The sequence below is a fragment of the Neophocaena asiaeorientalis genome, unplaced genomic scaffold, assembly GCF_003031525.2.
Source record: "Neophocaena asiaeorientalis asiaeorientalis breed wild unplaced genomic scaffold, Neophocaena_asiaeorientalis_V1.1 scaffold399, whole genome shotgun sequence".
NCBI classification, from domain to species: Eukaryota; Metazoa; Chordata; class Mammalia; order Artiodactyla; family Phocoenidae; genus Neophocaena; species Neophocaena asiaeorientalis.
The window spans coordinates 2,929,592-2,956,881 of NW_020173964.1; the positions used below are offsets into that span (position 1 = coordinate 2,929,592).

Consider the following 27,290-nt stretch of genomic DNA (forward strand, 5'->3'; position numbering starts at 1 on the left):
TTTTTTTTTTTTTTTTTTTTTTTGTTTTTTTGCGGTACGCGGGCCTCTCACTGTTGTGGCTTCTCCCGTTGCGGAGCGCAGGCTCAGTGGCCATGGTTCACGGGCCCAGCCGCTCCACGGCATGTGGGATCTTCCCGGACCGCCGGGGCATGAACCCATGTCCCCTGCATCGACAGGCGGACTCTCAACCACTGCGTCACCAGGGAAGCCCCTAAAACACTTATGTGACACTGAGATACTTCTCAATTTGCAAAGTGGTAATAAGGAAGAAGATATCTGTACTTTTCCCTAAAAGAATAATGAATGAAAAGGACTAATAAGTATCAGATGGTATCTTGCTAATAATTTAAAACATGCTTTAAAAAAAGACATCTGGCAGTGTAGGTTTTTAGGTCTACTGATTATGTTAAATTTGTGACATGGAATGGAAAAATTCATTAATCAAATATGATTTTCACTCAAAGCAAAATAATTTTATTTTGGGAAGAATGAGGCATTACTACCACCACTTGGTGGCAGTATTACCAAAAATTTAGGATTAAGCTTTTACAAATGAATTGATAGGTAGGTAAGTCTGAACACCTAAAATTAGGGAGAAAAGGTAAATGTCATAGTGAAGAGTCATTTTCTGTCCATAATTTAGTTCTTTTTAAAAGGAGGACACAATATTAAAGTTAGCACAGTTTGGCATGTTCTTCCATCACAGTTTATGGTACAAAAATAGGTAAAGGAAATAATCCTGCTGATCAGTAGAAGGAAAAATGTAAGCTTAGATATAAAGCATAAGAATGTGAATTCCCTAAACACGTCTGTTGAATCTGTTCCTCTTATAAGTTCTTAAGAGTCTGTCTGGAAAGTAGAAGCAGTGATTCTGAAGTAATTTATGAGGGTAAATGAAGAATAAATGAATTGGACTCATAAGACTTGGACTCATATTGTTTTATTGCTCCAATTTCTACTAATCTCTTCATTGTTAGATATTAACATTTTTACTCAATATATACTTTCTTGATGGTATATTTAGTAAGGTAAGAAAAGATATACTACATAAACTGAAGACAAAAACTGTTCAGCTACATTAGAAAAACGATGTGAAAATAGTAAATGAATCAGTATATAAAACCAAGGACTCAGGTGTTCATTTATTCTGATTTTTATATTTGAAGAATATTTCCTAATTATGAAGGAATTAAAACACTTCTGACCAAAGGCACTTCCTATTTATTTATTGAAGTTTTACTTACCACTACTTACTACTTAACAGTGATCAAAGGACAAAACTATTTGGCATGTAACACAAACCTTTTGTAAAAGGAAATGGTATATCACTGTCACATCCTGACCCTTTCTTATTGGATCTAAAGAATCATTTGAGGGCAGACTATCTGGCATATTTTTAAAAAACTAAGGAGCATATGCACACCATTCTCATTGTTTAATATGGTTTTAAGTCTCATGAGAAATTATTTATAAGGAGTGCTATTTGCCTGAATTTTGGTCCATTTCAGTTTATCACCTCAGGATGAGAAATGCTGCAAGAAAACTCAAAGGCAGAGTTTTTTAAAAATGGACTTTAATGAAAAATATAAAAATAAATCTTAAGAGCTTCCTTATGTAAAATAATCCTGTGTTTAATATGTGTATTTTTATTTACAAAGACAATGAGACAAATCTTATTTTACTTGACAGTAATATTTATGATGCTGACATCCTCATAGGGCTTATCTGTTTTGGGATTGACTTTGACGTTGGAGATCCTCTGTACAACTTCCATTCCTTTAGTCACTCGTCCAAACACTGTGTGTTTATTATCAAGCCAAGGCTATGTTGGAGGACAAATAGAAAATCTTGGTGAACTCCAAATTCTTAAATCACACCCTCTGGGTGAGCAAATTGAAGAGAATTTAAACTTCAGCTTCATTTAAAAATATAATTAAAAAATACTTTCACTTGGCAGCTTTTAAGAGTAATTTCCATGTTATATTAAAAAATATAAAAGCATAATCTAATGTTTAATTAAATATCTGCATCTTTCAAACCAAACAGCACTTGAAGATGTTTGCTGAAGCTAAGTTCTTTGCATGGCTTAAAGAATTATGGCTAAGGCTTTAAAAGTTTTCTGCACGAATCTTACCCTGCACAAGAGGCAGTTTGGAATAGTTGGCAGCATGTGCTTTGGCATCAGAGAGATAGGAGCTCAAACTCTGGCTCTGCTACTTAACGTGACGTTTGTCAAGTTAATCAGGTCTCACTGTTTCCTCATCCGTTTTTTAAAACTGGGTATAGTGATGGTAGAAGTATTGTGAATATTACATGAGATCATGTGCCTGGCAGACAACAGTTATAAGTATTTTTCCTTTACTGCTCGGTGCCTACTTCTAAAAAATAAAATGTGTAATTTTTATAATTTTGTGGAACTGCATAGCAATAGAGCTAGATATTCTTACACTGTATTTCATTAAATCTACAATGTCATTGATTAAGGGCTGCATTCTGATTTCAGAGACATAAAAATGTGGAAAAAATATCTTAAAATTGGGAATTCTTACACTCTAATCCTCTCATTCTAAAGATGAGGAAATAAGTCCAGAGGTAAAATAATTTGTTTTGGATTGTCCAATTAAGAGTGGCAGAGTTGACTTAAACTGCAGTGTCCTGAATTACAAAAGTACTGTTTTACAAAGTAAAATCTGATTTGTTAGGTAATTTTACATTTTCTTCTCTAAATTGTTTTCATTTTTATATCCTGGCATATATAAATAATGTAGAGAATAATAAAGCTCTCTTTTCTACTAAATTCACTCTCTTAGATCAAAACCTATGAATCTTTGGCTTATAGACAATGCTGTTCTACTTACCGTTGGTACTACTGTTATGAAAAACTGGGATCCATTAGTATTCGAGCCAGCGTTGGCCATGCTGAGTGTATATGGTCTGTCATGTCGTAATGTTGAATGAAATTCATCTTCAAATTCTCCTCCCCATATGCTTTCTCCTCCCATACCAGTACCTGTTGGATCTCCTGTCTGAATCATGAAGCCCTTAACAGAAAGTAGATAAAATCACATTACACATGTTACATATATGTATGCTTTGGAGTCTTATGTTTGTCAAGAGTGCTTTGTAGTCAATAAAATCTTAACTTTATTAACAGTCATTCTATAAAGTGATTTTATTAAACTCTTATACTTTAATTTGGATGATATATTTCCATTGCTTAACTGCTACCTTATTTTAATGATGGAAACAAAAATGTAAAGGTCTTTCCATTAATAGGTACTATCTTGTTCAGTAATCTAAAGCCAATTAGTAATTTAGATAAGTTTTAGGATCTTACATAATGTGTTAGGTCTTAACATAATTGCCCCGTTCTTCTCTCTTCCCTTTCCCTAAACACTGGATTTTCTGGTGAGTCACTTCACTAATTCCTTCAGAACCCTGAAATCTGATTTTTCCTTCTGGCGTTTCTCCTGCCATTTCTTTCTTTTTAAATTTTTTCTTTAAATTTATTTATTTATTTTTATTTTTGGCTGCCTTGGGTCGTTGTTGCTGCACCTGGGCTTTTTCTCTAGTTGCGGCGAGCAGGGGCTACTCTTTGTTGCGGTTTGCGAGCTTCTCACTGGGTGGCTTCTCTTGTTGTGGAGCACAGGCTCTAGGCACGCAGGCTTCAGTAGTTGTGGCACTTGGGCTCAGTAACTGCGGCTCGTGGGCTCTAGAGCGCAGGCTCAGTAGTTGTGGTGCACAGGCTTAGTTGCTTCGCGGCATGTGAGATCTTCCCAGAGCAGGGCTTGAACCCGTGTCCCCTGCATTGGCAGGCAGATTCTTAACCACTGCGCCACCAGGGAAGACCTCTCCTGACATTTCTGACCTGCCAGTAATCAAGAACTACATCACTGCTCCATCCATTTTATGGAATGCTGCTCAACAAAATCCTGGGCTGAGTTCATTCTGCTCGTCAGGTATTAATTAATGGTAGTTTTCACAGATAAAGTGGCAACATGGCTCTTCTATTATTTAATCTTATCTTCTAGATCCAGACCTTATCTAGCCACTAGGAACTGGTTACCTTGGCTGTTGGTCTTATCTCAGCAACATCCTTTATTCATTATCTGACCCTTTGCTTTAACTGCTTTAATTGCTGCAGTGTTTCTAAAACGGTAACCATGCTATTATTCTTATCCTTGATTCTAGATCTGATTCATGACCATCCATTCTTCTTTTGACTTCCATAGTCCATTTTTCCTATTCCTAATAAACTGCTAAGTGTGAGAGAACAAGATTCCTTAGGTTTTAAACCTCTTGTTATGCAATAACATACTATTCCTTAAATCACATAAAATTTGCATAACTGACCTTAATTATGCGATGAAATGTATGTCCATTATAATAACCATTTCTGCTGTGAACACAGAAGTTTTCCACTGTCTTAGGGCACCTAGTAAGACATATATTAAAAACATGAAAATTAATTGGAGCACCTTATGACAGTTGTCTTTGTAGTTCAGCTTCCTAATGGTGTTTTCAGAATCTTCTGACTGTTTCAGAAGGACAGTCTTTTTTTCATAATTTCTTCTGATCTCAGGACAAGCAAGAGTTGACAGGGCATATAAGCAGTAGCCTATTCTTACAGTTTAATATACTATCTTTAGATCATGACTGCTTATTATATTTGAGTTTGACAGTATTTAGATACCAAAGTCATTGAGGAGTTTTAAAAAAAAAACAACCATAACACCTTAACCCACTGCACATAGTGGGTTAAGTTCCTGGAAAAGGTAATTTTCTTATTAAAAAAATGATATAGTATGGTGATATTTCCTGACCAATGACTAATTCACTGATATGACAGCTACTAAATTTAATAAACTTTAAATGACAATCACACATTCAGATACACTTTCTAAATAATATTCACTAATCTCATGAGATGATTTAATACAGTACTTTATCATGTAATAGCTCCTAAAGCTGGGAATGGCAGAGGGAATCAGGAGAATCTGTACCAAGCACATCAGGGAATAGGCTTAATGGATGCATGGGTTCTGAATGCTTAAAATGAGATGGTCCAGGAGTCTAGAACTGCCTAGTTTTTTGTTCAATGCCATGATATGGTAAAACACTGGACATAAAACATTCATATCCAAAATAACTAAGTACTTTTAAGTCAAGGCATTGTAAAAGATGTCATCTTTTGGATCAAGGATAGCCAGCCATACTGTATCGTATTTAGTATTGTATGTTCATTCTGCAAACTTTTCAAACATCAGGAAGGAAAAATAATTATCCTCCCCTTAAAGATGTGCTTTGAGAGGAAAGCCAGTTATAACAAGTGACCCACAAAACCTATAGTTGGAATGTGTAGTTGATGGTGGTAATATATATTTATCACTTTACAGTTACATTCATAGCTACGATATTCTGTCCTTATAATAATAAACCCGTGAAGTATGTATATTGAAGTATGTGTATATATTTATAAAATTTTCCCATTTCCTAGCTTAACAGTTATCAGAAAGCTCAGGAAAGATGCTCTAACATTTCAATTCTTCTAAATTCCTTAAGTCAAAATAGCAAGAATTTTAAGTTGCATAGTTTCTTCAAATATACACATTTACACTGGTGTTTATTTACGACAACAAAAACAGTACATACTCAACAGGAAAAAGTTTGATGTGAATGTCTCCCATGCTCGTGTGGATAATGGCACTATCTGACACTCGTTTAGGTCCCTCAGCTTGAGTAGCTGCCATGACTTCTTCTTTAGAAGGTTTCTCATTAAAAACATCTCGGTCAGAATCTGCACTTTTTGTATCTTCTGGTTCTCGTTTAGTAAACTCAAGGAGGAAAATAAAAAGTGAGTAAATGAATAAATTTTTCATCTGGTTAAAATTTACGAACAAGAAAATTTCATTTCTAATGAAGTATTTGAGGAAACTAAGAATTCACATCAGAATAAATGCTTATTTCAGGAATCACTTCCTATCACAGGATGTGTAAGGCAGCTAAATTATTTCTACACTTGTCTAATATGAAAATTAATATGACAAAGATGTATGATTTCAAATGGAATTTAATTTTTTTGGTGGAAATTTTTATGGGTACCCATTTAACAAGATGCAGTTTTATTTGAGGTAGCTCTCTGCTTCTGCCTTCTAGTATGTCCTACCTAACCTGCAACTTATTGCTTACTTTTCTCTATTTAGATTGCCTGAGTTTGAATTCCAGCTCTGCCACCTAACTAGTTATGTGACGTTGGGGAAGTAAATTGATTACTTTCATTTCCTCATTCATAAATGGGGATAATAATAAAAACTACCTCAAAATGACACCTGATATGAAGATTAAATGAAGGGATGTAAGGTGCTTAGAAAACAGTGCCTAACATATAGAAGGCACTATATACCTATTAATAATTGTTATTTCTATGAGTAGGACCTTGTGCTGGTAGGATGAGGATTCAAAGATGAATCAGTAGTGGATCGTGATCTTTTTTTTTTTTTTTTGGTCAGAGCCCATCTGATCTATCTAAACTCTGAAGCTTGGAAGAAAGCATTACATTTTGAGTGAAGTTGTAGAAATCTCAGGATCCTCAGGGTCTACGGAGAATTGAGAAAAATCTTTCAGTTGTTGAAATTCTGGACTTCTCAAGGCCTGTTTCTTTTATTTGACTCTCAATAAGCAGAAATTTTTCCCCCAAGAAAGTTCTATTGGATGTCAACTAAGTTCCAGGAAGGTAAAGCTAGTGCCCAGGCCCTGTCTTGCCTAATGTCATTCCTTGATCTACTTGGATCAATTCCAAATAAAGGAACAACTAAGCTAGGATGTTACTGCCTTAACATATTATTCTCCAGTTATCAAAGGAATGGCATGTCTGTTGTACTATTTAATTATGTGAATTTAAAGTTATCTTGATTTAGTTCACATGTGGAACTATTAAAGTTCAAATTCTATAAAATTTTACTTTTATTTCATGATAGTGGATTTGAAAAAAGGGATACGAAATTTGTGTATATGTTTACCATTTTAGGTTTGCTTAAGAATATGTACATCTAATAAAAAAATTCATGAAAATGTTAGCAGTATAAATACACAGTGAGTGACTTAACATTTTGTTTTTCTATTTCTTCAAAGTTTCCAAGGAACATGTGTGGTTTAATCAACATAAGCATGAACTCTGAGGAAAGATTAAGAAAGAAAATTTGTTGAAGTTTTTAAATAAAGTGGATGGAAAATTAGTATATGTGTTTTTAGTGTATATCAAGAATTATCTTTTATGATTTATTTTTACCTTCAAAACAGTTAAATTACAGGTAAAAACAAGAAAAATTATTTTCCTTTAACATATATTAAGAAATCTTTAACAATGACTTTGAAAGTTATAAGCAAAATTCTCATCTTAAAAGAATATACCCATTTTAGGCTAAAAGCTTGGTTGGAGGAGATAAACTACTATTCCTACATTTACCAAATGCTGGTAGCCTTCATAGCATCACAGCTGCTTCTAATGTGTCAGATGAACAAATGAGTATACTATAATGGGCCAAATACTTTACCAAACTCTGTGGAGTTTGATATGTGAAGAAAACATAGTGCCCTGTAATTATGGATTTTATATTATCTTGAGGAAGAGAGGATACTGTCAGAGACACCCCCCCCCACCAGCAAAAATCAGCAAATTATTCCAAAAAGTGTGACACATTACACAAGCAGGCACACCTAATCCAGACTTAATGTCAAGAGAAGGCTTCCAAGCTGAGACCTGAAGTATGAGTAGGAACTGGGGAGAGGTGTGTGGCTGGTAGAAGAAATAACCTGTGCAAACACCTACCAGTAAAAAGAACACTCAAATCTTGTAAATGGGATCAAGTTCAGTATGGTCAGTATAGCAAATGAACTAAAAATGAAGAAAGATAAACTAGGAGGGCAGCTGATATAGATAGCTGGGGAGTTATTAAAGGATTTTAGGCAAAGAAATAATCACATTTGGGTCTTAGAAAGTCTCTGACTGATTGTGAAGGATAGAATGCAAGCACAGAAGTGTCTACACTTCAGATTTTTCTGTTTGAACAATCAGAACAGTGCTACTCCTAGATAGCTTAGTAGTTTGATTTTGAGCCCAATCTTAGTTAACACTGCAAAGTACTTTCAGTTCTCCAGAAAAAAAAAAATCCCTCAGGAATGTACAATTCCAAGGTAGCATCATTACAATGGAATCAAAAGGTAAAAATATGTACGTAGAGAAGGAGGTGTGCAAGTTATGTTCAAGAGTAAATGGTGAAAAATACTAAAACAAGAATTTTTAAAACTCCACAGCAAAAACTATCATAGCCACTTACTATCATCTTAGCACAAATCGTTGTAGAAGCCAGGTTGAAAAATGTTCAAAACAGGATGTAAAACAGTACAGAAATACTTAAAATCAAACCCTAGTTAAAAATTCTACAATATTAATGTTATAAGATGGTATTCTGGCTGTTTAGAAAGTCTGCTATTATTGCCAACATTTTCTTCAGTTGAAAGCACAAGCTAAAAAAATAAAACTCCAACTAAACTGGAAGAAACATTAAAGTCTATCTCCTAGTACTTCCACATACCATATAAAATCTATTCTTTTTGAAAGATGTACAGACTATTGTTGGGTCAGCTTGAATATTCTGAAGAACAGGGTTTTCAGAAGCTTTCATTTCTATAGTAGTTGCAGCACGATGTTTTTTGGCTATTCCCTGGAATAACGCCAATTGCATCACTCTAATATTTTCTTGCTTGCCTAAGATCCGCACACACCTGGAAAACACAACAATATTTTATTCAACAAAATTATCAGGATTAACTCCAGTTATAACAACTTTACAGATAAAAGCTAGGAATCAACTATATCCTTTATCTTTGGACAAAATAACTAGTGAAAGGTTTTTAAAGTGTTTTTCTACCTCTCCTTCTCCCCCAAAAAAGTTATTTTAAATTGGTAGCTATCTATAATTTTCAGATTAAAACAATAACAATCATTCAGTCATACAGTTTTAACCTATCCCTATCATTTTAATCTTTCTGCAAGTCTTCAAAGATTTTGTATTGCCAAGAACTACAATATAAATTTGTTTATATGTGAGAATGTATAGCACAAGATTTTTTTCCTTTATATATACTTTAAGTTCTTTTCATTTACATTCTGTGATAGTATCTGATTATAGCAATTTTGTTCTAAGACCAAATGGGCTGTTTGCACAAAAGGCTTTTTGTGGTTTCATACATTTTAACTTCTGATTTTATGTCTAGCAGGATGTAATGCTGAATTCTGTGGTTAAAATATTTGGCAACATTTAACATGAACCAGGCTAATTTAAATCAATAAGCAAAAGACAGACTGAAACTTGTTAAAAAAAAAAAAATTGAAACTATGCATATCTTCCTTCCATTTCTTTTACAAACATGAGTGGAAACTTTTTACATAAGATTATAAACAACCAAAAGACCACAGAAAAATCCAGTCAAAACATTTGGTTAAGCTTAGACATTTGGGACCATTCCACTTGTCTTAGAACAAACAAAACTCCCATTGTTTCCCAAAAGGAGGAAGTGGTCCCTTAAAAGTACATTTTTAAAAAGCATAAATTATATTAAAGCTTACCGGTTTGTTTCTACATTTATAACTTTAATGCCCAGCATTGTTCCATAGAGTACAAAGTGTCCGGTTTCATCAAAAACTATATTAATTAATCTTACTGCATCCACCTTCTCCAATTCACGTTCTACAGCCATGCGTCGGCCAAATTCCATGTCTGGTAGCTGTTGCCTCATCTGCTGCAGTTCAGTAAACATCTAGGAAACAAACCATTTATTAACAAAAAATGTTACATGATAAAGGGAAAGAGAATTTAAATAAAAGCAGAGTATACATTAAGAGCCACTAACAGTTTATGTACTTACATATCTTCTTAAGGAGTATTCTAAACACTTGAAGCAGGAAATCAAAAGATGTTAGTAAGTTCAATCATAAAAAATAGTATTTATACTAACTGGTTCTTCTAATGAAAAAAATAAAAGAGTAAACATAACTACTGCTTTCTCTGCAGAAACAATATATCTGCTGCATTTTATAAGCCACAGACTAACACTTTCCAATAGAAATATAATGCAAACCACATATATAATTTAAAATTTTTTAGTAGCTACATTAAACAAAGTAAAAATAAACAGATAAAATTAATCTTAATTTTTATTCAACCCAATATATCTAAAATATTATCAGATGATTTAAATTTAAGTAATAAAAAGTATAAAAAAGCAAAATAAAGGTATTAAAACATTAAGCAGTATTTAAAAATTGAGATATATTCTTTTTTTCTTATATTGTCTTTGAAGTCCAGTGTGTATTTTATACTCAGTCCAGCTCAATTTGGACCAGTCACATACCAAGTGTTCAACAGCCATATGTGGTTAGTGGCTATGAAACTGGACAGTGCAGCTATGGACCGTGAGGTCCTTGTACAAGGATCATGGGCCTGCCATATAACAAGCACTCCATTTTTGTTGAATGAATGAACTCTTTTATTATTTCGCTAATTTATAACAATTTCATAGTTCAGAAAATGTTTCAAGTTATTTTGGAGCACCATTACAGTTAATTATCATTACGAATATGTGGTTTAGGATAGACGAATATTTTTATGAGTGCCCTTTATTTTGGACATTTGGTTTACTTTTCTTTAGATATTTAATACACAGCTTTCAAGATGGAGGTCACATCTCAATTACTATGTACTATCACACTACCAGCCTCCCCAAAGATGTTATCTTTACAGTTTTCTAGATATTTAGGGCATCAAACTGCAGAAATCAAAAGTAGCTCTCTATTGCAGATGAAAAGAAGTCAGGCTTATGTCCCATCTACTTCTTTTTTTCATGCTTGCATTAACGAAATATCCAGTTTTTCTAGATATGGAAAGAACAACATACATAACTCCAAAAATGTAAAGGAGGTATGTGTTAGGGAACAAGATGAGGCCAAGTTCTTAAAGAATAGCTAAAAAGCTTGGTCATTAGGGTTTCTTGTCTCCAGTCTCTGAGACTGATATATTGCTTTACTCATTTGCCAGAAATAGCCTAGATGCCAGACTACATTTTTGTAGTGTGGGACCCTTGATTATTTTTGCTAGAGAGAAGATTCATTTTCAAGACTTAAAGTCTGTACATGGCCATCTGCCCATATATATGTATTTAATAAATTTAATCCAACCTTTTAAGCACATCAGTATCTTTTTTTTTATAGTATTCTAGCTTTAATAATTGGACCTCTGTAATACACAACTGCATGGCCATATGTAGTGCTCCTGATTAATAAAATACCAGAAGATACAACTTCATACCATCTAATTAAATTTGTCTATTAAACCAGGGCTCTAACTAGTTAGAAGCTCCCTCCCTTAACATGGGACTATGAGATTCTAGTCATTAACCAGTCATTAGCATTGTACATAATTTAATTGGCATTTGCCTTTTTTTTTTTTCCAAACTCTCTCATTCTGAATTTCAACTTCTATCATACACTTTGCTACTGACCTTCTCGTATTACCTCAGTCCTATAATTTCAACAAATGTTAAAGACAACAGTGAAGAAATAGTGGATTGAACATCTCAGAGTATATGTGTTAAGAGATTTATATCCAGAGAATAGATTTTAAGTATTTCTTTTCTTAAGGAATCTGGGAAGAGCCATAAGTTGTAAAGAGTTTTAAAATTATATTTAAGTTGAAACCAATATGTAGTCACCAGCCACCATCAAAGAAGAAAATATCACAAGGAAAGGTTTCTCCTTCTCCTAAAAGCATAATGGAAAGCTATATTCTTCCAATAAGAAAATGAGTTATGAGGATGATTTGATTAGCAAACAAATCTTCCCTTTTGTCTGGACTCATATTCCTTCAGGCAGATGATCAACCCAACTTATTACTACTTGCCACCAAACAAGAGTATCGCTAATAAGGGTCATAACATTTTTGAAGCACTTAATTCAGGGAATCTAATGTAAACTGGTGACTACCAAGATTGTAGAATTGACACTGTCATACAGTAAACATTATCACTACAAAGGTTCAACCCACAGCCTTTCAAGAGGATTCAACATACCATTAGCAGTTAGAGAACCACACGATGGAAACACGTGATGAGACTCAAATATCCACAAAAAGCAATTACCTTAGCATGGATAAAAACTCTTATTCTACAACTACATGCTCTAATAAATTCTTTTTTTTTTTTTTTCTGTTTTATTGGCCACACTGCGCAGCATGCAGGATCTTAGTTCCCCAACCAGGGATCGAACCCACGCCGCCTGCAGTGGAAGTGCGGTGTCTTAACCACTGGACCGCCAGGGAAGTCCCAATAAATTCTTGTTAGCAGTAATTATGTGTCAAGTATTGTTCTTAATGCTGGAAATGCAATCATAAGCAAAACAGATACAGGACCATAAATCACACACAGTTTAGTTTACTGGGGGCTGATACAAATTAATCATATAATAAGACCAAATATTCTAAAAGAAAATAAACAGTGATACAAGAACCACATAAAAAAAAAAAGTCTGAGACTCTAAGCACAGTGGAAGATTACCAGGGAAAATGACTCTTCAAGATTTGAAGGATGAGTTCAATAGGTAATAGGAGGAATGGGGAGAGGGGTCACTCCATACATGAGGGACAGCATATGCAAAGGCCCTGTGGTGGAAGACATAGTCAAGAACTGAAAGAAGGCCTGACTGGCTAGAGTAAGAGGTAGTAGAGGTAGGTTAAAGGCACAATATGGCAGGCCGCGATTTGGTCTTGATCCTAAGAACAACAGGTAGTCACTAAGAGATTCAAAGTATGACAAGATCAGATATGTGCTTTGAAAACATTCCTTTGGGTGTAGCATGGATAACAGATTAGGAGGAAGCCAGAATAGATGCAGGGAGTAGTCTAGGCAATAGGCCAGGCAAAAGATCATGAGCTAGGGTAGTGACAGCTGTGCTAAAAGAAGTGTATGTAAAGTATATGCAGAAAGTAAAATTAACAGGACTCATGATGAATTAAATAGAGCGGTAAGGAAAAACAGGTAAAGATGACTCAGATTCTGGCTTGTGCAAGCAGATGGATATTTGCGCCATTCATGAAGACAGCAAAAATAAATAAATGAAATAAAAGGATAGGACCAGGTCTGTTTATAATAGAAAGCTGGAAAAATAAATTTGGAAGTAGTCATACAGACAGACAGGAGTGTAGAGTGAGAAGAGAAGGGGGCCTAGCATGGGTTTTGAGGATCTCAAAAGCAGGAACTTGCAAACAAGACAAAACTGAAAAGACACATAAGTATAAGAAAAACTGGCTCAGAATTTATCATATCATAAACCTAGGGAAAGGAGTTTTGAAGAGCAACAATGCAAGACAGCAGACAGTTGAATAATATCTTTAATGTGATAAGAGAAAATGATCATCAATCTAAATGTCCATATCCAGAAAAAAAATCTTTTAAGAAATAGCACAAAATAAAGACGTTTTCACAAAAGTAAAATCTGATTAAATTTATATGGCACTTACACTTAGTGATTCATCGAAGACTCTCATAAGTTTTCCAGTTAAAAATCTGAAAATTCTAACCTTTCTATCAGAACCAATAGTAGCTATTTTCTTCCCATCAGGTGAAAAACATATGCTGGTTGGATAAGCCTTGCACTTGGCAAATTCATATAAATCTGTGTCAGTTTTATATTCCCAGTTCACATTTTTGGGGAATTTATATTCATGAAGAGGACCGGTCCAGTATTCAATCATTCCAGATTTGTCAGAAGACACTATTGCTTTGTAAACTGGGTTTAGCCGTATCTGAGTAAGAGGTGATGTATGGAGTTTGTCAAAAATATGTAGTGGCTGGTTATCTCCTCGACCGTCATAAATGAAAATTTTTCCTGTACTCTTCTCAGAAGCAGCAACTGAAGATATGGCATCCCCTGGGCAATAGATCCACTCACACTGTCCAGGAAAATAGCTAAAATAGTAAAGAATTGAGGGGGAAGAAAAGAGGTCAATACAAGAAGTAAGCATCCTTCCTCATTCTCATCACCAAAAAATGTCCTGGCCAGTGATTTACTTGTTTTGGATTCTTTGCTCAGAAGTAGCAGATAGAGACACAGAATGGGGAAGAATAAGAATAGCTACTGATTTTTCTCTTTCTGACTTCATCAATGCAATGATAATAACTTCTGAGGATTTATCAAACCACAAGAAGAGAACTGCATACAGCAGATTATTTACAAGGAAACCTGAACAGACGTGGGCCTTAAAATACTCCAGAGCATTGTTTTTTGGATCTTTGTCTATGTCTCCTCTCCATCTATGTATAACTTACTTTTAAAGGTTAGCATGTAACAGTATACCTTCAAATATATCTTCAAAAACAGTATATCTTTTATCTTCATAAAACAGTATACCTTCAAAATATATCTTCAAATATTTAAGATAAATTTTAGTTATGACTATGCTCAACAGAAAAACATTCTGATATCACACTCTCGTGATCAGTAGCTTGATCTTACAACTATGAGCTTTGAACATGCTACCTGATAAAGTGTAAAACAACTGGACAATTTCATCAACATACAAAACTTATATATTCAATTGTGTGTTGTCTCCTTCAAAATAGTCAGTCTGAGAAGTTACAGTTATTCCAATGATTGAGATAGTGCTCAAAACCTTTTAAGGACTCTTAGAATTTCTATCAAAGCTTAAAAAATATAGGCATACCTTGGAGATATTGCAGGTTTGGTTCCAGACCACTGCAATAAAGTGAAAACTGCAATAAAGCAAGTCACATGGATATTTTGGTTTCCCAGGGCATATAAAAGTTTATGTTTACACTACCTGTAGTCTATTAAGTGTGCAATCGCACTAGGTCTAAAATATAAATATATATATACATGGATATACGTACCTTAATTAAAAAATATTTTATTGACTCCCTCTTGCGAGAGCACCAGATTCACAACTACCTGCTGAGAAATCAATGACAGGAAGACACTGGAACTCACCAAAAAAGATACCCCACATCCAAAGACAAAGGAGAAGGCACAATGAGATGGTAAGAGGGGCACAATCACAGTTAAATCAAATCCCATAACTGCTGGGTGGGTGACTCACAGACTGGAGAACACTTATACCACAGAAGTCCGCCCTATGGAGGGAAGGTTGTGAGCCCCACGGCAGGCTTCCCAGCCTGGGGATCTGGCAACAGGAGGAGGAATTCCTGGAGAATCAGACTTTGAAGGCTAGTGGGATTTGATTGCAGGACTTCGACAGGACTGGGGTAAACAGACTGCACTCTTGGAGGACACACACAAAGCAGTGTGTGCATGGGGACCCAGGGGAAGGAGCAGTGACCCCATAGGAGACTGAACCAGACCTACCTACTAGTGTTGGAGGGTGTCCTGCAGAGGCGGAAGATGGCTGTGTCTCACCATGAGGACAAGGACACAGGCCGCAGAAGTTCTGGGAAGTACTCATTGGCACAAGCCCTCCCAGAGTCTGCCACTGGCCTCACCAAAGAGCCCTGGTAGGCTCCAGTGTTGGGTCTCCTCAGGCCAAACAACCAACAGGGAGGGAACCCAGCCCCACCCAGCAGCAGAAAAAACAGATTAAAGTTTTGCTGAGCTCTGCCCACCACAGCAACAGCCAGCTCTACCCACCACCACAGTCCCTCCCATCAGGAAACTTGTACAAGCCGCTTAGATAGCCTCATCCACCAGAGGGCAGACAGCAGAAGCAAGAAGAACTACAATCCTGCAGCCTGTGAAACAAACACCACATTCACAGAAAGATAGACAAGATGAAAAGGCAGAGGGCTATGTACCAGATGAAGGAACAAGATAAAATCGCAGAAAAACAACTAAAGGAAGTGGAGATAGGCAACCTTCCAGAAGAATTCAGAATAATGATAGTGAAGATGATCCAGGACCTCGGAAAAAGAATGGAAGCAAAGATCAAGAAGGTGCAAGAAATGTTTAACAAAGACCTAGAAGAATTAAAGAACAAACACCTAGAAGAATTAAAGAACAAACAAACAGAGATGAACAATACAATAACTGAAATGAAAAATACACTAGAAGGAATCAATAGCAGAATAACTGAGGCAGAAGAACAGATAAGTGACCTGGAACAGAGTGGTGGAATTCACTGCTGCAACAGAATAAAGAAAAAAGAATGCAAAGAAATGAAGACAGCCTGAGAAACCTCTGGGACAACATTAAATGTAACATTTATATTATAGGGGTCCCAGAAGGAGAAGTGAGAGAGAAAGGACCTGAGAAAATATTTGAAGAGATTATAGTTGAAAACTTCCCTAACATGGGAAATGAAATAGCCACCTAAGTCCAGGAAGCACAGGGAGTGCCAGGCAGGATAAACCCAAGGAGAAACATGCCGAGACACACAGTAATCAAATTGGCAAAAATTAAAGACAAAGAAAAATTATTGAATGCAACAAGGGAAAAATGACAAATAACATACAAGTGAGTTCCCATAATGTTAACAGCTGATTTCCCAGCAGAAACTCTACAAGCCAGAAGGGAGTGGCATGACATTTTAAAGTGATGAAAGGGAAGACCCTACAACCAAGATTACTCTACCCTGCAAGGATCTCATTCAGATTCGATGGAGAAATCAAAAGCTAAGAGAATTCAGCACCACCAAACCAGCTCTACAACAAATGCTAAAGGAACTTCTCTAAGTGGGAAACACAAGAGAAGAAAAGGACCTACAAAAACAAACCCATAACAATTAAGAAAACGGGAATAGGAACATACATATTGATAATTACCTTAAACATGAATGGATTAAACACTCCAACCAAAAGACACAGGCTCGCTGAATGGATACAAAAACAAGACCCATATATATGCTGTCTACAAGAGACCCACTTCAGACCTAGGGACACATACAGACTGAAAGTGAGGAGATGGAAAAAGATATTCCATGCAAATGTAAATCAAAAGAAAGCTGGAGTAGCAATACTCATATCAGATAAAACAGAGTTTAAAAGTAATGAATGTTACAAGAGACAATGAAGGACACTACATAATGATCAAGGGATCAATCCAAGAAGAAGATATCACAATTATAAATATATATGCACCTAACATAGGAGCACCTTAATACATAAGGCAAAACTGCTAACAGCTATAAAAGAGGAAATTGACAGTAACACAATAATAGTGGGGGACTTTAACACCTCACTTACACCAGTGGACAGATCATCCAAACAGAAAATTAATAAGGAGACACAAGCTTTAAATGACACAAAAGAGCAGACAGATTTAATTTATAGGACATTCCATCCAAAAACAGCAGATTACACTTTCTTCTCAATCGCGCATGGAACATTCTCCAGGATAGATCACATCTTGGGTCACAAATCAAGCCTCGGTAAATTTAAGAAAACTGAAATCATATCAAGCATCTTTTCTGACCACAACACTATGAGATTAGAAATCAATTACAGGGAAAAAACATAAAAAACACAAACATGTGGAGGGTAAACAATATGCTATGAAACATCCAGGAGATCACTGAAGAAATCAAAGAGGAAATCAAAAAAGTACCTAGAGACAAATGACAACAAAAACATGACAATCCAAAGCCTATGGGATGCAGCAAAAGCAGTTCTAAGAGGGAAGTTTATAGCAATACAAGCCTACCTCAAGGAACAAGAAAAATCTCAAATAAACAATCTAACCTTTCACCTAAGGGAACTATAGAAAGAAGAACAAACAAAACCCAAAGTTAGCAGAAGATCAGAGCAGAAATAAATGAAATAGAAACAAAACAATAGCAAAGATCAACAAAACTAAAATTTGGTTATTTGAGAAGATAAACAAAATTGATAAACCATTAGCCAGACTCATCAAGAGGGAGAGGACTCAAATCAATAAAATTAGAAAACAAAAAGGAGAAGTTACAACAGACACTGCAGAAATACAAAGCATCATAAGAGACTACTACAAGCAACACTATGCCAATAAAATGGACAACCTGGAAGGAATGGACAAATTCTTAGAAAGGTATAACCTTTCAAGACTGAAACAAGAAGAAATAGAAAATATCAACAGACCAATCACAATAATGAAATTGAAACTGTGATTAAAAATCTTCCAACAAATAAAAGTCCAGGACCAGATGGATTCACAGGTGAATTCTATCAAACATAGAGAGAAGAGCTAACACCCATCCTTCTCAAACTGTTCCAAAAAATTGCTGAGGAAGAAACGCTCCCAAACTCACTCTATGAGGCCACCATCACCCTGATACCAAAACCAGACAAAGATACTACAAAAAAAGAAAATTACAGACCAATATCACTGATGAATACAGATGCAAAAATCCTCAACAAAATACTAGCAAACACAATCCAACAACACATTAAAAGGATGATACACCATGATCAAGTGGGATTTATCCCAGGGATGCAAGGATTCTTTAATATACACAAATCAATCCATGTGATACACCACATTAACAAACTGAAGAATAAAAACCATATGATCATCTCAATAGATGCAGAAAAAGCTTTGGACAAAATTCAACACCCATTTATGACAAAAACTCTCCAGAAAGTGGGCACAGAGGGAACCTACCTCAGCATAATAAAGCCCATATATGACAAACCTACAGCAAACATCATTGTCAATGGTGAAAAACTGAAAGCATTTCCTCTAAGATCAGGAACAAGACAAGGATGTCCACTCTCGCCACTATTATTCAACAGAGTTTTGGAAGTCCTAGCCATGGCAATCAGAGAAGAAAAAGAAATAAAAGGAATACAAATTGGAAAAAAGAAGTAAAACTGTCACTGTTTGCAGATGACATACTATACATAGAGAATCCTAAAGATGCCACCAGAAAACTACTAGAGCTAATCAATGAATTTGGTAAAGTTGCAGGATACAAAATTAATGCACAGAAATCTCTTGCATTCCTATACACCAATGATGAAAAATCTGAAGGAGACGTTAAGGAAACACTCCCGTTTACCAGTGCAGAAAAAAACAATAAATACCTAGGAATAAACCTAGCTAGGGAGACAAAAGACCTGTATGCAGAAAACTATAAGACACTGATGAAAGAAATTAAAGATGATACAAACAGATGCAGAGATATACCATGTCCTTGGATTGCAAGAATCAATATTGTGAAAATTACTATACTACCCAAAGCAATCTACAGATTCAATGCAATCCCTATCAAATTATCAATGGCCTTTTTTACAGAGCTAGAACAAAAAAATCTTAAAATGTGTATGGAGACACAGAAGACCCCAAATAGCCAGAGCAGTCTTGAGGGAACAAAACTGAGCTGGAGGAATCAGACTCCCGGACTTCAGACTATACTACAAAGCTACAGCTATCAAGATAGTATCGTACTGGCACAAAAACAGAAATATAGATCAATGGAACAGGATAGAAAGCCCAGAGATAAACCCACGCACCTATGGTCAGCTAATCTACGGCAAAGTAGGCAAGGATATACAATGGAGAAAAGACAGTGTCTTCAATAAGTGGTGCTGGGAAAACTGGACAGCTACATCTAAAGGAATGAAATTAGAACACTCCCTAGCACCATACACAAAAATAAACTCAAAATGGATTAGAGACCTAAATGTAAGACTGGACAAGACACCAAGGGGGGAAAGTGATGGGGGGGAGGGGAGAGGGTGGTGGTGTGATGAATTGGGAGATTGGGATTGACATATCTACACTAATATGTATAAAATGGATAACTAGTAAGAACCTGCTGTATAAAAAAATAAAAATTCAAAATAAAATATTTTATTGCTAAAAATAATGCTAATTGTCATCTGAGCCTTCAGCAAGTCATAATCTTTTTGTAATAGTAACATCAGAGATCACTGATCACCGTAACAAATACAAAAATAATGAAAAAGTTGAAATATTATATGAGAATTTCCAAAATGTGAAATAATGACACAAACTGAGCAAATGCTTTTGGGAAAATGGTGAGTATAGACTTGTTCATGCAGGGTTGCCACAAACTTCTATTTGCCCAAAATCCCACAGTATCTGTGAAGCACAATAAAACAAGATATGCCTGGTTCTCTTTCAATATCCTCAAAGGGGGCAAATGTTCAACATTTATGAATAGATTTGATTTTTTTTTTGTTTTTTTTTTGCGGTACGCGGGCCTCTCACTGTTGTGGCCTCTCCCGTTGCGGAGCACAGGCTCCAGACGCACAGGCTCAGTGGCCATGGCTCACGGGCCCAGCCACCCTGCAGCATGTGGGATCTTCCCGGACCGGGGCACGAACCCGTTTCCCCTGCATCGGCAGGCGGACTCTCCACCACTGCGCCACCAGGGAAGCCCCAGATTTGATTTTTAAAAATAGCTAAAGTCTGAGGGAAACAATGCTGGGGAATAAGACACATGATCAATAGGTATTTCTATTTGTAGTCAAAAAATAAGTTCTGACCACAAATAATTAGACTGATTTCCTTCAGTGTCTCATAAACTGATTTTGAAGGAAATTCCAAAGAATTCCTGCTACATACTGAATTGTATAATTCCAATCCCCTACTCCTCCAATTCATATGGTGAAGCCCATATCTCCAAAGTGACTGTATCTGGAGAAAGGGTTTTAAAGAGGTAATTAAGGTTAAATGAGGTCATAAAGGTGGGGCCCTAATCCCACAGGCCTGTGGCCTTCTAAGAAGTGGAAGAGTAAAATATTCCCCACTCTTTCCCCTGTCCCTAATGAGGACAAAGTATGAAACCTGGAAGAGAGTCCTCATCAAAACCACATCCTGCTGGAATCTTGATTTTGGACTTTCCAGGCTCCGAAACTGTGAGAAAATAAACTTCTGTTGCTTAAGCTACCAAGGGTATGGTCTTTTGTTTAATCTCATTACTGTACAGTCTAAACACATAGTTTGGATGTCAATATACTTCAAAGTTAAAATAACCAACAACTCCAAAATTGTGCATAAGCCTTATAGAAACACAGTGCCATATTACTGAAATAAGCATAACAAGGAAGTTAATTCTACGTACCAGTAAATTAGACACGATGGATACTCATTAATTTATTAAGTAGTGTCAAATGGATATAATGAATCCTTGTTGTGGCACTGTTGCGACATTTCTGCTGTAATTAATGACAAAAACCACAGCAGGAGCCCCCAAACAGCATCATAACAAGGATTCATAATATTTAATTTTCCCAAGTAAAATCAAAAGTCACATTTTTTAATGGAATGATAATATATTCTGTTTAGAAATACCTATGGAACAGGGAAGTTTAGTTCAAGAATTCTTCCACTAAGTTAAAGAAATATATACTTTAAAACAGACTCACCCAAGCTTCAGCATATTGATCATGTCAAAGTTCACTACATCAAACACCTTCATTGCTTTATCATCACCCACGGAACAGAACAATGCTCCCTCAGAGCTAATTGCAATACTCTCAATAACTCCTATTTAAATAAATCAAATTAAAACATTCTAGTAAACACCAATGAAATGGACATAATTGAAAGAAAAAAATATTTTAAAAGGAACTTTAATCAGTACAGTTTAAAAGAGAGCCAAAAAAAAAAAAAAAGTGAAATTCTTACCTAGGTGACTGCGAAAATGTTTAACAAATTCAATCCCCTCTTCTACTTTTTTCCAGAATTTAACATGTCCATCATGACTGGCAGTAATAATAAAGTCTGTCCTGCATATATAAAATTGTAGAAGTTAATTTCTAAAACAGATCTATGAATCACTTAGTACTCCCAGAGCAATCATTCACTGAGAATCTTGGACTCTTAAATAACAGGTTAAAAGAAAAAAACCTTCCTTTATGCAGACCACTATATCACTATACTAGGGTAGACAGAACATTGCAAAATTTGATGCTCTTTTTTGGATATCATAACAGCTTCTGCTGCACTAATTTTAAATCCAAGAACTAGGATAGGAATTGAGCTAGAACTTGACATTAAAAAAAAAAAAAGAAAAAGAAAAAGAAAAATCTCACCAGGAATCACTAGATCTTAGGGTCCTTTAATGCTAAAATTACCCTATAGGCAGTCTTTTCACAGGGAAAATGTACTATCTTTCAGAAGTTGATAAATAATTAAATTCCAACATACTACTTACATATACAGCAAAATTCAATGTAAGTTTGTTTCAGATACTATCCAAGGTATTTTGGTTGTTTAAGTATCAAAATCTTGTACAGTATAGCCTCCTCTGTCAGGTATATAAAAATAGAAACCATTTGTTGAAACCTAGTGTATGCCAAGTACTCTACATACATTATCTTAGTTACAACTACCTTTACAGCAACTCTGTTAGGGTGAATATTTTTTACCACCTTTTTAAAAATTAGGAAATAGTTTTACAATGTTAAATGTATTTGTCACAGGTCCATAGCTGGAGAGCAGCATTCAATATTGGGTCTGCCTAACTTCAAAATCTAGGTTTCTATAAAATCTTCAAAAATCTTTCTATTACACCCTGCTACTTAGGTTAAACAAAGAAACTTGGAGTGATAGAATGCTAGTCCTATATGCAGCTTTATACACTGACAACTTTGGACTAGGAAAAAAGAGTTAATATTTGGTTAAAATTATCCCATAAATGAAATATAAAGATATTTAATTTAAATCTTTAACTGTCTCCAAGAGATCAAGAATAGACTGATCCAAAGAGCAACAACTCATCTTCTTCTTTCCATGCTCACTGCCAATATCATCCCAGCCACCATCATATCTCATCTAGGTTTCTGTATTAGCTTCCTAACTGCTTTCTCTGTATCCATTCTTGCTCTATTTGAATCCATTTATCTCACCACAGCCAGAGTGATCTTTAAAAAAAAAAAATATATATATATATATACACACACACATATATATATGGTGTTACTCTCCCAATCAGGTTCAAATTCCATATAAGAAATAGAAAACCTCTGGGGTTTAGTCCTTGCCTTTTTCCTCCAGCCTCATCTGCCATTTAACCCCTCTAAACCTGCTTCCTTTTCTGTAAAATGTAGATGATACTACCTTACAAGATTGTTAAGATAAATGAAACAATTTATGAAAAAGCCTTGGCACTGTACCTGGACATAATATGCACTCAACAAAGAGCAGACTATTACTATTATTATTATTATCCTTCTACAAATCCCTATTCAGCTATTTTGAAGGTCCTGTGACAGTTCCAGAATGTCTTAGATCTCATCATTTTCCCCATTAGTACTGAAGAGGCCAGCTACCAATTACTCCCATCTTAACTAATAGACTCTTCTTCATGGAAGCTCAGATACTACCTGGATCATCCCCTTTTGGCATTTATCTCCAAAAGACGTACACAAACTAGGGAATTTTGTCTTAGAGAATGCATTCCTTGTATGATATAGGAAAGACCATGTAGGTCTTTATTTAACATAAACTATTACAAAACCTATGGAATGAAATAGAAATCCTTAATATCCTAAAGCTACTTCTACAAATCCATCTCAAAACTGAAGCATTCTAAAAAAGGATAAAGTTCTTAGAAAAATATTAAGATGTGATAGACTTACTTGGTGCACACCACATGGGTGATAACATCTCTATGCATGTAACTGCGCTCATACATGGATGCACTGGGGAGATTATCAAGATAGACTCTTTCAAACTCTAGAACTAAGGAAAAAAAAGGAAAGAAAAATATTTTTTAACAACTGGAATGCTATTTTGTATTTTCTTCTAGATTTTAATTTCTCTCAATTCGCGTATAATGAAAGAAAAATCCAGTGTCAGTTATGTCAGTTGTAACTTATTTCACAGTACTGAATAGCACCATTATTTAGTCGGTCATAACAGGTTTTCAAGTACTATATAGACACTTAACTGTTCCCAGAACTTAAGAATTGAGTGGTTCTGGCTTAATATAAAGGTTCCATTAAAAACCAAAAATCTTAAAGTTTCATGAAAATATCACAACCATATTTCTAACCATGTAGATCCAATTATTAGTGCTCATTTAAATAAGTAATAAGAGGCCAGTGACAATCTAGAATGTCTCAGTTTATCTTGAAGGCAATGATCCTCTTTGAAGTCACTGATACTAGGTCTGAAACAGGTAAACACGATAAATGCTTAGATTTTTGGAGCTGAGAAAATCCTAGAGAATATCCAGTTGAGTGCTTCTCAAACCTTTCCCAAGGGCGAAACATTTTTAAGAGTGGTAATCTGAGGAAATATTTCATTATAGGAGCTATGAAAAATTTTACTAGTAAAAAATGCCATTATACTTGTAACCAACAAAACAATCAATGATGGCCAAACATGCCTATAAAAAGTTCCTAAATTAAGCATGACTGTTCCTAAATTAGGCATGGTTTTTCGTAACTACTATATAGCAGACTCAAATTTTTGTCCAACAAATTACTTTTCCCTTCATCTTTAGTAACAGAACCCCTGTTTTTATATGGGAGTATTGACATCCAGCCACAAGATCTTTCTCACCATCTCTGCAATTAGGTGTGACCAAATGCCAATGAGATAAAAGTGAAAGCGTTGTGCAACAGTCAAGAAGTCTCCTTGAAGAGTTGTGCCCTTCTTCCCTTATTCAGTCCTACAGCTGGGAACTGGGAGATAAGCACTGTTAATTCTAACAAACACTAAGGACAAAGATGAGGTCCATACCCTAGTGATGTTTGGGCATGAAGTTGGAAAGAACCTAGGTCCCCTTGGAGCCTCCATACCAATCCTAGATTGTCTACTTTAGGACTTTTATCTTTTTAATGTTACTGTCATATTGAAGTTTTCTGTAATATGCAGCTAAATTTAATCCCATCTGATGCATATTCCTTTTGCTGTTTGTTAGTTCACTTGTTGAACAGATATTTATTGAAAACAAACTAGGTTCCAAGAGACACGGACATAAAGCAGAATTAACACAGTTCCTGTCCTTGAGAAACCATCAGTTTAATTAAAGGTAATGCCATATCATTTATAGTGTCTTTCTGAAAATGTGTACAAAAGTCCCATGTCCAAAGAACATGTTAAAGGGGATGGTTCCATTTCTAGAAAGTTTTAAACCCCTGTCCTTTTAGATAAAATCTTCAATGATATTTTTCTAACATTTCATACATGTTTTTAAATTTCAACTTTTTCTTCAAACTGAACACACTACTGACTGGCTTAAATAGAATGAACATCTAATTGTCTCAACTGTATCGAGTTTATAAGCTTTTTGTCTCCTAATGCTAATATCAGCACTTTGATATTTTTGGATTTTTCCATTCCCTCCACTCATTTCCACAAAAAAAGGACATGAAATCTAGTGCAAGAAAATAATTACGAGCATAAACATTATAATATTCAATCATTCAATACTTATTGAGCATCTGCTATATGCAAAGCACTGTACCAAGCACTGGAGCAAAACAGGCATGTTCTTTGCTCTTATATGTTTACAGTCTTAACAGTGAAGAGAAACATTAATCAGACAATCACATGAATAAATATACAATTAAAAATGTAGCAAGTGTAATGAGGAAACAATTGCTACGGAAACATTTAACAGAAAGACTTAGTAGTAAAAAAAAGGTAATGCACTTTAAGGGTGTTAATGTACAATGTTCAAAAAAATACCTTCTTCAAAATTCGGATACATAAAATTTGAAGGCTACCTATAAATTCAGTGTGATAAACACACCTCAGATTTATGATCAATGTGCTTTAGAAACCTAGCCCAGACTGGAAGAAGTCACAGGTTTCCCAGAGGAGGTGATAGCTGAGCTGAGTGTTAAAGGTTGAACAATAGTAGGTTAAGTGAAATGGGTGAGGGAAATTATTCCAGGTAGAGACACCATGACAGCGACGCAGGCATTCACAGGAGAAAAAGGGCATGCCCAATTCTCAAGTGTTTTAGTATGGCTGGATCACAGAGTAAGAAGGAACTACAAGGGTTTGGTAGAGGGAAGTAATGGAAATGCGCTGAGGGAGGGAAGGAGAAATCATATCAAGAAGGACCTTGTATGCTATGTTAGGGAGTTTGGACTTTGTTTTGAAAATAATGAGAAATCACTTAAAATTTTTAAGTAGGGAGAGTAATAAAGATTTCAACTTTCAGAAAGATAACATTTTAATGGTCTTATACGTTTAAGGAAAAAATTTCAAAGAACTTGAAAAATAAGTAAATTTAATCTGTCCCTTTCACCACTGCCCCCCCCCCGCCCTTTTCTGGACCACCCTTTTTAGTTGATAAAATTTTGTCACTAATCCACGTTAGTGGAAAAATGCTTCAGGCCATGGTATCTCACGAGTATGGTTTGAAAACCACAGACCTTGGTTTTTAGATGAAAGATTTGTGATCCAGGAAATTTATGTAACTATATCAGAAAACTCATTAGTGGAAGAGTCAGCATTGAAATTATCTTTACCTATTCTTTACCACTCTAAATAGGCACCGCCTGCCCCGGCGGCCCAACACACTACACCACTCTTGAACTGAAAACCTTAAATAGAACCAGTATTCTTATCCACATCTGCTAAACGGGGTTAAAAATTCCAACCTCATACGGCTGCTGTACGGATTAAATGAGAGGCGCCAAACACGTAAGTACCGGCATAAATTAGCTTTATCATCCATTGTAACAAATCAGAGATTAATTGTGTTAGATATTATCAAAAAGACGGTTTACTCAAACCAAATAACTATTTCGGGTGTAAAGAACGGCCAGAAGTGAAGACGACCCTCTGTTCCGAGGGCACAAATCCTCCGTTTTGGGGTCTGGCTTGAACTCTCCTACTCGGGGGACACAGCATTCCAACCTGCCCTGTGCCTATCTCTGTAGCTACCTTTCCGCTTCTTGACCAGCGTTGCCTCTACAGGTAAGGGCCCAACCCAGCGCTCTTCATTTTCTTCTTCGTTCTCTTGGGCCACAGCCACTACCAGCTCTCCCTCGCCGAGTTTCCTTTTTTCAGGTTCCTCCGTGTCCCGGCGCCTTCTCCTTCTCAACTGTGACTCGCTACCACCTTCGGCCGCCATGTTGCCCGAATCGTCAGAAAAGGCGCGACACCCACAAGCTCTGCTACCAATTCCGAAGCAGCGGCGCGGCCTGTTTGTCAGCGGCAGAGCAAGTTCCGGGATTGGCTGGGAGCAGAACCAATCAGAAATCAGCGCGCGCGAGTCCTCGGCCGCAGAGCTGCGTCTCCGGTAGGCTGAGACGACCTGAAGTCCGGGGCTCTGCGTGGTGGTAAGCGATGCGCCGGGGAG

The 27,290-nt window shown here is 35.9% G+C and overlaps 1 protein-coding gene across 2 annotated transcripts; it reads right to left on the reverse strand.

The window, feature by feature from the left end:
* Positions 1 to 192: 192 nt before the first annotated feature.
* On the reverse strand, positions 193 to 27,062 carry PPWD1 (peptidylprolyl isomerase domain and WD repeat containing 1). 2 transcript variants are annotated; one of them, XM_024753098.1, is made up of 11 exons: positions 26,873 to 27,062; positions 23,605 to 23,707; positions 21,650 to 21,750; positions 21,388 to 21,508; positions 13,572 to 14,019; positions 9,629 to 9,819; positions 8,595 to 8,784; positions 5,653 to 5,834; positions 4,354 to 4,435; positions 2,859 to 3,041; positions 193 to 1,822 (listed from the first exon to the last, which is right to left on the reverse strand). In XM_024753098.1, exons 1-11 carry the CDS (start codon positions 27,060 to 27,062, stop codon positions 1,679 to 1,681), a joined length of 1,935 nt encoding a protein of 644 aa, XP_024608866.1. In that variant the 3' UTR covers positions 193 to 1,678. The 2 variants fall into 2 exon arrangements, with proteins under 2 accessions (XP_024608866.1, XP_024608867.1); XM_024753099.1 differs by lacking the exon at positions 26,873 to 27,062 and having other exon boundaries at positions 21,388 to 21,410; positions 21,725 to 21,750; positions 23,605 to 23,656.
* Positions 27,063 to 27,290: the final 228 nt, after the last annotated feature.

Coding starts and splice junctions, on each gene's coding strand:
- PPWD1 (XM_024753098.1), bottom strand. CDS start 27,062: ATGGCGGCCGAAGGTGGTAGCGAGTCACAGTTGAGAAGGAGAAGGCGC. Junction 21,751..23,604: donor ACCCATGTGGTGTGCACCAA/GTAAGTCTATCA, acceptor TTATATATGCAG/GACAGACTTTATTATTACTG. Junction 9,820..13,571: donor TCTTCGATGAATCACTAAGT/GTAAGTGCCATA, acceptor TTTGTTTCCTAG/ATGTTTACTGAACTGCAGCA.